This window comes from Myodes glareolus, chromosome 18 (assembly GCF_982192425.1).
Source record: "Myodes glareolus chromosome 18, mMyoGla1.1, whole genome shotgun sequence".
Lineage (NCBI taxonomy): Eukaryota > Metazoa > Chordata > Mammalia > Rodentia > Cricetidae > Myodes > Myodes glareolus.
Window position 1 is genome coordinate 14,000,348 of NC_142043.1, and position 14,613 is coordinate 14,014,960.

The 14,613-nt window shown below is 43.8% G+C and overlaps 1 protein-coding gene across 3 annotated transcripts in view; it reads right to left on the reverse strand.

Moving 5' to 3' along the window:
• The window catches only part of Rcan2 (regulator of calcineurin 2), a 251,471-nt gene that overhangs the window by 23,311 nt on the left and 213,547 nt on the right, over positions 1-14,613 (reverse strand). For all 3 annotated transcript variants that reach the window (XM_048445212.3, XM_048445213.3, XM_048445214.3), the window contains one exon: positions 3,375-3,548. In XM_048445212.3, coding sequence (XP_048301169.1) covers positions 3,375-3,548 — 174 coding nt within the window. The remainder of the gene's footprint in view (positions 1-3,374; positions 3,549-14,613) is intronic.

A 14,613-nucleotide genomic window follows, 5' to 3' on the forward strand; every position in this document is an offset into this window, starting at 1 on the left:
CCTGCGTTTATTTGTAACATACTATAAACCATTTAGAGGTTTTCTTCGTCGTTGAATCTCTCTTTAAGTATATCTCTCCTTTTTTCTGACCACATGAGCCTAAAACCGTGGCTTTGACGGCTGGATCTAGGCCATTTCTTAGCTTTCCAGCTTCATGGTAGATGTACCACTGGAGCCTTTTACTGCCACAACTCTATGGCATTTCAAGGTCCGTGCCAGCAAGCAAGCTGAAGCATTCTACTCACAAACCACACTCAGTCAGACTGCTTGACTGAAAGAGTCAGCGATTGCCTTGGCAGGACAGCCCAGAAAGCCGGCATTTTAAAACAGTGCAGCTTTTTTTCCTGTTACAGCTGAAAACCTGAAAAGCAAGTGTTCAGCTTTTCATCAACACTGGTTAAGTGTTTCGTGGCAGGACCTCTTAAAAGAGCTGCAGGGTTTTGCAGCTAAAGCTGAGTCAGGAAGCCTCTCTTAGATGAGAGTGCTTGCTTGCCTCTAGCAAGCAGAGCAGACCTGAGAAATCGCTGCTACCAACAAAACATGCTTTACTCTATTCTTTCCCAAGCTTTCTCAGGCTTTCTGTGAATTCAGATATCCACGTGGGCGCCATATGTAACATGTAGGGCCGGCTTGTTGGGGTTTCTGTCCCTCCCAGTACCCCAACAGCCGGCAAGCAACAAAGAAAATCACGCACAAGACTCCATAAGATTATAAACTGATTGGCTCATTAGGTCAGGCTTCTTGTTAACTCTTATAACTTATATTAACCCATTATTCTCATCTATGTTAGCCATAATGGCTCCGTACCTTTCTCAGCTGGGCAAGTTACATGCTGCCTCTTTGGTGGTCTGCGCAGGAGTGCTGCTGAGGAACTTCTCTGCTTCCCAGAATTCTCCTGTTCTCATTGCTCCACCCCTACTTCCTGTCTGGCTTTCCTGCCTATACTGCCTGCCTGGCCAATCAGCATTTTATTAAAATATGATTGACAGAATACAGACAATTCTCCCACACCAGATATCTACATTATAATTTATATTAATAGCAAAATCACAGTTATGAAGTAGCAAAGAAAATAATTTTATGATCAGTAGTCACCACAACATAAGGAACTGTATTAAAGAGTCATAGCGTTAGGAAGGCTGAGGATCACCACCCTAACCCTTCCCATTGCCCTAAGGATACTATGCACCCCTTAAATAAAGACAAACCCTGTAGTCTCCTACTATCCCCTGGTGGTGGTCAGGCTGTGTCTACGTCTGTGGGTTCACCTGTTCTATAAGAATGGAGCCATTGAGCGATGACCTTTTGTGTCCAGCTTCTCAAAGGCTCATTATTTGGTGACAGACTATCAATGTTTCTCTCTCTCTCTCTCTTGTTTTTTTTTTTGAGACAGGGTTTCTCAGTGTAACTTTGGAGCCTGTCCTGAAACTCGCTCTGTAGACCAAGTTGCCCTCAAACTCACAGAGATCTGCCATCTCTGCCTCCCAAGTCCTGGGATTAAAGGTGTGTGCCACCACTGCCCAACCTCAATATTTCTTTTTATAGCTGAATAATATTCCTTCGTGTAAACATACCACAGTCTCTTTATCCCTTTATTTGTTCTATAACCTTAGGTTGTTCTCACTTTTGACTTATTGTGAACAGTGTTGCTATGAATATTGCTGCCTATGTATTTGTTTAAATTCCCTATTTTTAGTACCTAGAGGAGTATTGTAGAGTCACATGGTAGCTCAATATTACCTTTTAATGGAACCTAATCTACCCATCCTATACTGCATGTAGACATATATATATATACACATACATGCACACAGTCTTTTGGTTTTGAGATAGGATCTCCCTATATATCTCAGGCTGGCCTTGAATGCAAAGTCTCCCTGCCTCAGGCTCTAGCATGCCGGGATTATGGGCGTATGCCATCACTACTGATCCTGATGCAGGTTTTAATAAACGATGATTGATATTTGTCCTAGCTACATGGATTTGTAAGAGATGTAGGGTTTTCGAGGAGTCTGAGGCTGATGCCTGGGATCTTTCCACTGTGCCATATGTGTGCAGTCCGAAGTTGGAACCATACTCACAGATCATTTGCAAGGTGACTGTTGCCTAGTGATGGATGAGGCCTTGATAGAGACAACAGATACTGACCGTGCAGGGCTGTGAACCTCATGGACATCCCCAAGAACTACCCATCCCTCTCTAGAACAGTGAGCATTTGGTTTTGCAAAGCATAAAATTAGTTTTCACAGATTTATAACTCTTTGTTATGAGTCTGAATCATTAGATAGTTTTAGCAGACTGTAAAACCTATCATTTAAATTTTTATCATACCCTTTTTAGGAAGGTTAGGAGACCCTGTGGTGAGATCACTTCTATTGCATGCAGCTCCTAGCTGGAACAGTGCCTTTTCCAGGGTCCTGGCACTGCTGCAGTCTTCCACGTCATCGTCACGGAAGCTGGATGAGTTGGTGATGTCATCAGCCTATCTTCCAATGGGGACTCTGAGTCCCAGCAAGCTTCTGTGACTTGTCCTGGCTAAAGCTCAGCTTGGCTGTTCTTAGATCCCCTGTCCTCAGACACAGATCCTCTCTCTCTGTGCCTCAGGATCTGTGTCTATTTCTTTTCTTGTTTTAAAAGCTTAACTGTTCGAGAATTTCATACATGTATAAATGTATTTTGATCATATAAGCTGCCACTCCTCTCCCCTCCCAACCTCATGTCTTTTATGTTTTCATGTTCCCTGAGTCTAATCTGTGCTGTCCACGGGCATGGGACCATCCACCGGAACATGGTCCACCTACTGGAGGTCACAGCCACAAAGAAGCTGCCTCCTCCACTGCTAGCATCCACCCACTGTCTAGGGCCTCAGCTGGAGGTGGGGATCTCCCACTTCATGGTCCCCTCCCTCTCCAAGCTGGAATATTGACTGGTTTATCTTGTTCAGGTCTTACATAACCACTGCATTTCTACGTTAGTGAACTAATTATAACAGCAAACCAATTCATGCATGTGCAATGCCTGTGACAAGTAGAAGGTACTGGATCCCCAGGAACTGCGGCTTCAGACAGTGCTAGGAATTGGACCCTGGTCCTTTGCAAGAGCAGCCAGTATTTCTAATTGCTGAACTATCTCTCCAGGTCCCCATTTACATTTTAATTTATGATTTTTAAATTAACAATTATTTAAGAAATTTATTTTATGAACATGAATGTTTAGCCCACATGTATATATATGTGCTACATGTGCTCCTGGTACTGTAAGAGGTCGGAAGACAGCACCCAATGTTTGTGGGAGCTGAGAAGCAAACCTGTTTCTTCTATAAGGCAACAAGTGATCTACACCACTAGGCCAAAAAAAGCAGTGTGAAAAGTTACCTGTGCAAAGTAGAGTTTTAGTTTCTTCCCTCGGAACTGGGTCTCATGAAGCTCTATCCGTGCACGGGCTGCAGATTTGGGATGACTGAAATTTATTCGGACACGTCGGAAACTCTTAAACAGCTGGAACGTGACACACTCATCATAAGTCCGGAATAGTCCCTCAAATTTTTCCTGATAAAAAACAAACATAGAAAGAAATCTATTGGTCTTGGGTCTTGGATCATGTCTAGTGACAAGAGCAGGTCACCTTGGTGGGATGTTGAGAATAGAAAGTTAAAGCAGAAGGCACAGTGGCCCCACAGCTGGTTCCTTAGTCTGGGCAGCTGTGAGAAAGAGAAGCAGTGTTCTACCTTCTACCCATTCTACCTTGTAGCCAACTTTATTGTGGCATAGAAAAAAATAACAAACCAACCAACCTTTATTTCATTAAACCACCAAGGTTTTACTTTTTATCCCTGCAGCATAGCCAAGATGCCGTGATACAAAGCAGCAATTTAAAAAGTTTGATTTGACACACAATTTTAATTCAACTGAAAACACCCACTAGCGTGTTCATTTTGGTGCAAGGCTTGGTCTCTCCTTAGGTGTTAGAAAGGTACAGAGACGGGGGGGTCATTTTGTTCTGATGTAAAAATTCAACATGAGGGGTCAACACAGACAAAGATCACCCAGAAGAGAGGTGATTCAGGATCCCCCTCTGTATACTGTGAATACCATTGGTTAATAAAGAAGCTGCTTTGGGCCTATTGTAGCACAGAGTAGGGCAAGGTGGGAAATCCAAGCAGATAGAGGAGGAAAGTGGGCAGAGTCAGTGAGAAACCATGTAGCTACTGCAGGAGACATATGTGCTAGAATCTTGCCAGAGATACACAGATTAATAGAAATGGGTTAATTTAAGATATAAGAGCCAGCTAGAAAGATACTTAAGCTATTGGAGAATCGGTATTGCAAATAATATAGTTTCTGTGGTCTGAGCGGCCAGGTAACAAACGAGTGGCCTCCGCCTACAGAGAGGGGTCAAAAAAGAAAAAGAAAAAAAGAAAAATCAAAGAACTAAATGTTTGTGCATAAAATTAACACCATCTATGGAGTTCTTCCTAGCCTTAAAAAGGAACTGCCACTAGAAAACCAGTGTACATTAAGTACTGTACATTCCTAAGAGAGAAACAGGTCTTAAGAGAATAATTTCTATAATTAAAAATCCCCATTTTAAAATCCCAACAGTCAACAGTATTTCGTCATAACGAGTAGAAGAAGAACTGTCTGAGCAGCAGATTCTGTGGGATTCACAGAACTTTGTGAGTGTGGTGTAGATAGTTGAGCAGGCTGTGAATCGGGGGCAGCCAGAGTTTGATGCTCGGTGTCTTCTTCCACCCCTCTCCACCTCAGTGTTTGAAGCACAGGCTCTCAACAAACCGGGATTCATTACTTCAGCTCAGCTGGCTGGGCAATGAGCTCCAGGATCCACTTACCCTTGTCCCACCCCAAGTATGGGGGTTACAGTCGCATGTCACCATCCCTAATTTGTAATCGGGTGCTAAGGTTCTTTATTTACTGAGCCATCTCCCCAGCCTGAGGCTCATAGAATTTTCAACCTGATGGATTGTGAATTTACCCTTTCCCTCCTCACTGACATCATTTCACAGATTAATATTCCCAGCTCACTCAATCGGTTAAGACCAGTGGAAGTCCTTGGGACCCTGGATACACAGCTACTTTGACTACGTGAATGATCCCACAACTAGACCGAAGGCAAGAAAGGTGTTAGCGTCTGCCAGGGAAGGATGGCTACAAAATGATCCTGTGGCTAAAGCTGTGACCACATGAAAGAGAATCAAGATATGAAATGGGGTTTGGAGACCTTGAGCCCTGTGGCTTTTTAGACCAGACTTCTGTTGCCAGGGAAGGGCTTCCTGTCTCTCTGGCATCCTCATCTCAGTCTGTTGCGTACCTGCCTGTGGTCTTTCCAAGCCCAGGTAACACCCCAGGTTGAGACGAGCAGGAATCTTTCTATGCTAGACTCTCATGTCTGATGACGCTTTCTTTTGTATGCCAATGTATTGTCCCATTCCAGTAACTCAGACTGTCCACTCAAAGCTTTGGGCTTGTTTGGCTTCTTAATGCTTATAGACATTCGATGGATTCTTTCTCCCTCTTTTCTGGCTTTGTTCTTTTGTCCTTCCCCTGACAATAGTAAACCAAGCATCTTTCCTTGCCATAGGCAGAACAGTGTTTTTCCCTCATTATCTTTCAAGTCTTGGGATAAGCCAGCCCCAAAGACTGGGACACTCCAAGAGGCTCATGAAGGAATTCTTTTGCCCAGTCCTGTGTCTTTCTAGATAGGAATTCTGATAATTAGCATACGCACACACATGCATACACACACACACACACACACACACACATGCACACACTGCACAGTGTGATTGTTCTGAGCTGACCAAAACACAGATGGTGTTTTGATTAATTACTAGTTATGTGAGTCCTCAGGAATGAGAGAGGTTAAATTTTAAAAATGCATTTTATATCTAGCATGTGTTTTAGAGCAAAATTCTTGAATCCAGTCACATATCTTCCCAGTAGGGAAGTTTAACCTCCCCATCTCCTCTCCAGGGCCTAAGCCGAGCAGCTAAGACTGACTAGCAGGGAGCAGGTTTAGCCGACCATTGAGTATCCCTTTCTTCTCCTTCTTATTCTCTTCTTCTTCCTCTTCCCCTCTCTCTTCCTCTTTCCCTTTTCTTCTTTTTAAATACCATGCTTCTTATTTTTAGTACCATGCTAATGAGTTCAAGCTGCCAACCTCACATACTAAGAGATGGACAAGAGCTCCAGGCAAATGGTCCTCTGTTTTGTGCATGTTGAAAAGCCTTGGCCAACCATGGCACTACCTTTGTTCTTCCTAGGGATCTTCAACAGACTCTTCCATGACACTGTTGCCTGGACTTGGCTTCTAACATACATGCCCTAGGTCATTTCTGTAACTGTGACAAAGTATCCTGACAAAAAAGCCAGGAAAACAAGAAAGTAAATGGTTGATTTGCCTTATAACTCCAAGCTACAGTCTGTCATTTGGGGGAAGGTACTAAGTAGCAGGAACTAAGTAGCTAGTCACAGGCAGAAGAAACAATGTACCCAGGCTACTTGCTTGTGTTTAAAGCTAGTTTTCACTTTTACATAGCTCAGGACCCAGTCTAGGGAATGGTGCCACAAAGGAGCTCTTGACACCCTTACTGGGAGGCCCAGTTCAGTGCTCAGAACCAGGTTCTTTCTTGGGCCATCTGAGGCTTCACATCTAGGGTGATGTTACTACACATGTGCCAGGTGCTTGGAAAGCCCTTTCTAGAAGTTTTCATGAGCTTGCAGTGGGGGTGACATCTAGCCAAGCGAGAATGGGGGCATTTCCATTAGTGGCATTATAAATAGTTATATTTTGAGGCAATACACAGTAAATAAGACAATTTGGCTAGAGAAAGACGCAACATATTGAGCCAATCAATGTATCCACAGATAAAACAATTACATAGAAAGACCAGCTGCTGCACATGTCTTCTGCCTCCATCATAGCAAATCTATAACCGTGGTGATGCCCAGTGCCCATCAAGGACAGCACATAGTCAGGTGTGGCTCTCCACCTGCAAGCTTTCCCCGGGGTGGAGCCCCTCCCATTTGACTGCGAGGACTCCCTGTAGCTTCTGGTCTGTGCTGTTCTGTGGTGGCTCTCTCCAATGTTTAGTCTTCCGACTCTGCACTCTCAGAAATTACTGAAGAGTCTAAAGAGTTTTTATAGTGTAGATTTCCTCTCTTAATATTTATTGTACCAGAAATACAACAGAAGTTTGAAAATATCTACTTGCAAATGCATTTCCAAGCAACAGTAATGTGCTCATTATGTGCTCACATTGGCTCATTATGGGAAATTTCTGTTTTCAGAAAAAGGACAAGATATGGCCAGAAGATTGTCATGGCTTTCCGTGTTGCAAACCATCCCACCTCTGCCCTTCCATCTACTTCCAGTGTGCTAGCTGGTGTGGCGAGAGTATGAAGAAGTAAGGGTAAATGTGGATTATGGGATTAGCCTCTCAGGAATGGTAGCTCTTCTTCGCGACACATCAATACCTGACAAGTGCTCGCTTCCGAAGGTCACTGCAGCACAGAAGCTGAAGCTACAACCAAATAGCGCTTTAGAATTATATAAGGGCTCATTGATCTAATTTTGTACATTCAGTAGAGTTTATTTTTAATCCCCACGTGATTTTATAATAGTGGACACTGCAATTTGTAAAATAGCTTCCCTAAATTACATGACTTTATAAAATGATCACTACAATCACACAATTTTAAAATGACAATAATATTGATTACCAAAAATTCTAGTGGATAAAATTGTCCCACATTAATTTTGGCTTTAAAGCTTGTGGCTTATCATTGGCAACAAACATACCACACAGTTATTTAAAAAAATTGTGTGTGTGTATGTGTGTGTGTGTGTGTGTGTGTGGTGTGTGTGTGTGCAGGTGCTAGTAGAGGCCAGAAGAAAGCACTGGATCACCTGGAGCTGGTGTTACAGTTGGTGAACTACCTGAATTGAACACTAGGAACCAAACTGCAGTCCTCTGCAAGAGCTGTACAAGATCTGAACTATCCTCCAGCCCTAGGAGACTTTTCCTTTTTAAAAGTTAGCAGCCAAAGTAATGGTCTTCATTAAAGCATTTGCATAAATGTTATACTGTGTTCTTCTTCCTTCCCGCAGTGCCCTCACTCAGCCCATCCTCCTTTCCCACTAGCGTCTCCCTCTACACCAAATGCTCCCCTCTTCCACTCACACAGTACATGCCGCTCGTTACATGGAGAACATTGGATTGTGACTTTTCTATCTTTTGATGGATTTGGTTTTGGTAAATGTAGCCTGTGTACTTAGCTCTTTACTTGAGAAATCTTAATGTAAGGTTTCTTTCTTTAATTTTGTATAAAAAATTTCATACATCTATAATATCTTGATCAAATTGTCTCCCAATTCTCTCCTTTCCAATTTATCCTTCATTTCTCCCTACTTGTCCCTCCTGACTTCATGTGCCCACTTAAAAAGATTTCCTTATATTTTACATGTATGAGTATTTATGTTTATGATCATACTGTGTGATGCATGTGCCTGTTATCTTTGGAAGCCAGGAAAGGGTGTAAGGTCCCCAGGAACTGGAATCACAAGCAGTTGTGAGGTGCTGGGTGGGTGCTGAGAACTGAACTTGGTTCTTTGCAAGAGCAGCCAGGACTCTTAACCACTGAGCCATCTCTTCAGCCCCTCATTGGCTCATTTTAAAAAGAATCTGCTGAGATCACTTAGTAGTTAGTGCTACCTAGAGCTGCCTGTAGGTGTGTGGTGTGGGGGCACCTACTCTAGAATGCACAGCCTCTCTCAGGGACTGAATCCCTGAAAAAAATGCACTCTTCCTCCTCCATCATCAACTGTCAATAGCTCCTTGGCTAGGAGTCGGACTTAATGACCCCTTTCCCATCCATGCTGGAGTTTTGGCTGAGAACCTCCCGCTCAAACATTACAAGTTTTCTTTAAGTTTCTTACTTCATATCTACAGCCACTTTGTGTCTCATATTTAAAAGGTATTCAAACATATCTGCTAAACACATGATGGGGTAAAATAAGAGCAGATAGAAGTTGAGTAAGAAAAAGGGGGAGGGAAGAAGCATGAGTTAGAGCATAGAGGATGCGATTGGTGAAGCTGAATTTTCTCAGAGTTAGGACCTCTGTGCAGTTGGCCCACATAGTGCCTGCCATCTTTGTGAACACATACAGGGTAAAGAAACTCTCAGGCATTTTATAGCTCACAGAGCTACAAGGCAAAGATGGGTCTGATCCCGATAGCTAGGGAGCCTGCATGGGACATGACCTCGATCCTCTAAATGAGGGTGACGGTTGTGTAGCTTGATCTGTTTGTGGGGCCTCCATCATTGGGACCAGCACCTGTCCCTGGTGCATGAAGTTGGCTCTATGGAACCCATTCCCTATGGTGGGATGCCTCGCTCAGCCTTGATGCAGTGGGGAGGAGCTTGGTCCTGTCTCAACTTGATATGTCAGGCTTTGTTGACTCCTATGAGAGGCCTTACCCTTTCTGAGGAGTGGATGGCAAGGTATCGAGGAGGTGGGGGAGGGAAGGAGAAGAGGGAGGTGAAACTGTAGTTGGTTTGTTTAATAAATAAAAAAATTAAAAGAAAAGTCTGATCTTAAAAGTAGGCCCCTGGATCTGTCCAAGGTCCTTACTTTACTCGGGGACCATCATGATGTGCAGAGTGAGGCACATCCTTGTTACTGTACATGGCAGAGCAGGGGATGATGTGTTTCTGAACAAAATAATGTAAACACTATTTTCTAAATCAACACCCTTTCCAGTGTGCTCTGTAAAACTGAGGAGGGACCGAGAACCGTCTGCTGGATGGGTGCTGGAGAACCTAAGAGGATTTAGAGAATGGTATACAAGGCTAGAATACACAGGCCTTAATTACAGTCTGGCAGACGGGGCATCAAGCCTAACTTCTGATGCTTCTCTCCCTAACTCCTTAAAGCAGTTGAGAGAGAAGTGGGTTTATGTTTTCCTCTAAACAAAGGAAGCTACCGTAAGCCAGCTATAATGTACAATCAGCCAGCTAGCAAAGCCCAAGACAGCCACACACATACTGCAGCTTCTGATATGAAGGGAGTATGACATTCCCGAGACAAAGACAAAGCAGATTTTCCTTATCACCTTAAAGGGCCAGTGCTGCATCTGTGAGACAGCTGTGTGGGATGTTCCGTGGAGCTTTGAGTGTCCTGTGAAACCAGGCCATATTCCTTACACAGTTTCCAGTGCTTTACTCTTAGGACCCCTGTAGGATTAAATTATCTTAATAAGAAACTGGACATCTCAGAATTACAAGATTTTCATCTGTCAGATGAAATCCAGAAACTGTCAAGTTGTCATCTTTCCACAGCTCTCAGGGACTGGTCAAAGGAGAATCCCATCTGCTGGGGTGATACTGGCTTTGATGGCCTCTCCAGAGGCCCCGCTGTCAAGACTGCAACTGTGGAGGGGGGTAGCTAGACTGCATGTGGTGATTCCTAGGTCTGGGCTTAATCCATCCTGATTTCTTAGCCCAGCCCATCTTATTACTTATGTATGTCTTGTTCCATCTCTGGTCCTGGTATTACCTAAATGCAAGATCATCATGAACAGGAGGGCTGCCATCTTCGGCACCGCTTGGTCCTGGAAACCTGACTGTGTTGACATAGGGATAAAGAATGAGAGGCATTGAAGAGATGACCGATACAGACACAGAAAAGCTGGCACTGGGTAGGTTCCGTGACTGTGATGGAAGGTTTCCTATACAGCCAAGAAACTCAATGTGTTTATTGTGCACAGCATTGCACAGTAAAGGCATTAGCGAGTCTTACTGGCATGTCTTTCTAAGGGAGCAGTTTTAGGCTGTAACATCCCCAAGGAGGAAGCTGTGGTCCATAGGATGGTTTCTGTACATTGGCCTTAGCTAAAGGTCAATCATTTGTCAGCACTCAACCATCGACCAGAGGAAGGCTTTGCCATTCCTTCCAGCCTTACTTGGAGAAGGCTCAGCCATTTCCATGGAACCGAGGCACTGGGCTGTGCTTCTGTCAACAACACACATCATTCTATCCGATCTCCACAAGAAAGTCACACCTTTTCTTCACTGAGGAAAGACCTCTTGCTGCAGGTCTGCTTCACAAAAAGGTGAGTCCCTGGATAGAGTTCATAATTCCCTCTCATCAAGATGCAGGAGAAAAATGATAAACCAAAATCCCAGTCCCCCAAAGTAGCCTCAGTGTCCTAACGCCACATAGTTTCTCTGTGAGCTTCTCTCAGTGCAGAACTTTGCGCGGCCTGTGTGCATTTTGGTCTGCTATCCCCAGTATGGTTACCTAGCATTGCCGTGTAGACTACACTATGTAACCATGTAGGTTACATAGACTGTGCCTGTAGGTTGTTTTATTCAGAACGTCTCCATTTCCTTTATTCCGCTGAGCTGTCACGTGTTTAAAACCAAAACCAAACAAACAAACAGAAAAACCAGAAACAAAAGTTAAACAAAACCAAGAATCCCAACAGATTTCCCCAAACAGCCCAAGTTAAAATAATTTACAGGAATGAGAGTGGTCTTTTGAGCAAAGATGAGTTCAAATATTGACAATGTGGGAACTCCCTCATGAATCAAAATAATATAAAGCTTGGTGTTAAAGTAAGACATTTTAAATGAATCAGAACAAAAAACTTAGCAACTCTTAGGAAAATAGGAAACCCTGTGACCCGATCGTGGGGTGGGGACTTCTGAAGAATAGAGGACCATGTAATGGAGGGGCCCTAAGGAAGAAGCCACATTCCTTTCCAGAAATAGGGCGTGTAGTGTGGAGTCACTCACAAGGGCCTGGAGTCCAGGTTTTCAGTTCAGCTAAATGAAGTTTCAGTGCCCATGACTGTGGAGTACAGGGAAACCCACTTGCTTTTCCCTACTCCCAGGTGCTCCACTCTGGTCACTAAGATGTGGATCCTCCCCATGAAACAATTCCTCAACTATCTGAACATCATTGGGTGCTCTACAATTTACAATATCATCCACCTGGAGGCAGTGTCAGGTCACTGGTAAGGGACTGGGTTCTGTAAGACCATGCCCAGTTTGAATGCAAATCACAAGGAAAGGTGTGTGCTTCTGACCCAATAATTTAAGACAGTCAGTTTTCAGAAGCGTCTATTCATCCTCCATCAAACTTATACTTATCTATTCATTATAAGGGATCCAACTTAGCCACAGTCACCTGGTGGAGAACACAGCAGCAAATGCATGAGAAGACACACACAGCATCCAAGCTTCTAGGCATAGCACACTCCCAGGCCTTCCACAAGAAGCGTCCTGAACTCTGACCTTTTGGGTTCATACGGAGGCCTCCTCACATAAACATGCCTCACTACTTCATTGACTGTTGGTGAAAAACTCTACTTTATTCCTTCCTCTTGGAATTTGCCCACCTTCTAAGCACAGGTTTCCTCGACAGCTCTCACCTGAGACTAACAAGGGCCCTCATCTTTCTCTTTATCACACCAAAAGACATATCCCTCCTGGCTACCTAAAGGACTCTAGCCTCTTGTCCTAGGAACCAGGGATGAAGATATGTAAACACATGTTTCTTTTCATGATCACTGTATTGGTCTTTTAACTGATCTTGATCATTTCCCTAGGAGGTGTAATCACTAGAATGAGAGCAGAGAAACTTGAATCTCCCAGCATGAAGCAAGTCCAGCCGGTCTTACTACGGATGCATCCATTAGTCTCATAGTTTCATCCAACAAAACACGGTCTTGATGGCTGAGAATATCCCCTCCTTGTTAGATCTGGTTTGCTTGGAACCCAGCCATCTACTTAGAAGTGTCAAGGGTCAGATAACTGAATGAAGACAGGAATCTGCAGATGACATCTGGGCTTAAGAACCTTGTTAGCCCAGACTCCACAGGTTACTCTCTGGGTAAGATTTTCCCATCACAATCCGAGTTGTTCTGGTGGGGTCACACTGGCCCCACCTCATCTGTCCAGGATGTGTAGCACTTGGCTGTACCATTGATCATCTATTTGTGAGTGCCTCTGAGTTTTTAGATCACCCTGAGTGGACTGTACCAAGTGATCATCTATTGGGAGTATCTTTGGGTTTTTAGACCACCCTGAGTGGACTGTACCAAGTGACCATCTATTTGGGAGTGTCTTTGGGTTTTTAGACCACCCTGAGTGGACTGTACCAAGTGATCATCTATTGGGAGTATCTTTGGGTTTTTAGACCACCCTGAGTGGACTGTACCAAGTGACCATCTATTTGGGAGTGTCTTTGGGTTTTTAGACCACCCTGAGTGGACTGTACCAAGTGACCATCTATTTGGGAGTGTCTTTGGGTTTTTAGATCGCCCAGAGAGGACCCAGCCTACTATGGGCAGTGCTATTCCTGTGTAGGTGATTCTGGGATGTATAAAAAGCCTCGGGGGCAAGTCAGTAAGCCGCTTTCCTCCATGGTCCCTGCTTCAGTCCTGCCTCCATGTTATTGCCTTGAGTGCCTATCCTGACTTTGGTGATGGACTCTGTGCCCCAGGATAAATAAGCCAAACAAAGCCTTTCCTTTCCAAGTTGCTATTGGTCATGGTTCTTATCACAGCAATAGGAAGCTAACTACATCCATGGCATCTCTTACTCGACCAGAGGCATGCCTGACAGCATAGGGGTGGCAGCGAGGTCGTCTTCCATAGAATGAGGAGGAGGGTAGGCCAGACAAACCCTCTGAGAACCGATGTGAGTGCAGACCTCTGTGAACTGGCACCCTGGGCCTGTGTTCATGATCACATGTTAATGAAGGAATTAGCTGAGAGTCCTCTTTCAGCTGCCACATTCTGGTTACAGTATTGATAGCTGCCTTCCCTCAGGGCATTTCTTGGGGGCCAGTGACAGCTTTGCCCTTCACTGAGACATCTAGTTCTCTCCTCTGATCTTTATTGTCCAAGAACATCTGAGGTTAGCAACAACCAAATCAGATGGAGGCTCTCGTTGTGCCGTAATTGATGGAATTGAATTTTACAGTCGAGTATTGATTTACCTATAAGTATAGATGACAAGAGCACTATACAAAGTGTGTTACGAGTACAGTATATATAACTGCACAACCTAGTTCAAATCCTGGTCCTAATCTACCTGGACACACCGGTGTCTCCATTCTCTTGTGTATAAAATGGGACCAATGACAATATCCATCTCTCATGGGTATCCTGAGTATGAAGTAGATGAGTATAATTAAGACATCTGAAGTGTTGAGCACAGTGTAAGCCTGTGAGCTGTTCTTATTAATCTCGTATTAGAAGGTAGACAATGTTTTATTTTTGTCTATGTTTAGACTATTAGTTGTAGTGGTACAAATCTCTCTATGTCTAGATTCAATTACATTTTGCCCATGTCTGTGTCTGTATCTATCCTTGCTTCTCTTCATGTTCAGATAAGACAATAATAAACTATAAATACACTAACATGATGTTATCGGTGGTTAGGTATTTAAAATGCAGGGCTGCACTTAACCACAGACATTTATTTCTTATCTGAAAAGCTTTACATGGGCCAACAAAGTGCTTGCTGGGTAAAGACCCAAGCTCAATCCAGACCCAGGTTATAAAACACAAGCCATGGTGGTGCC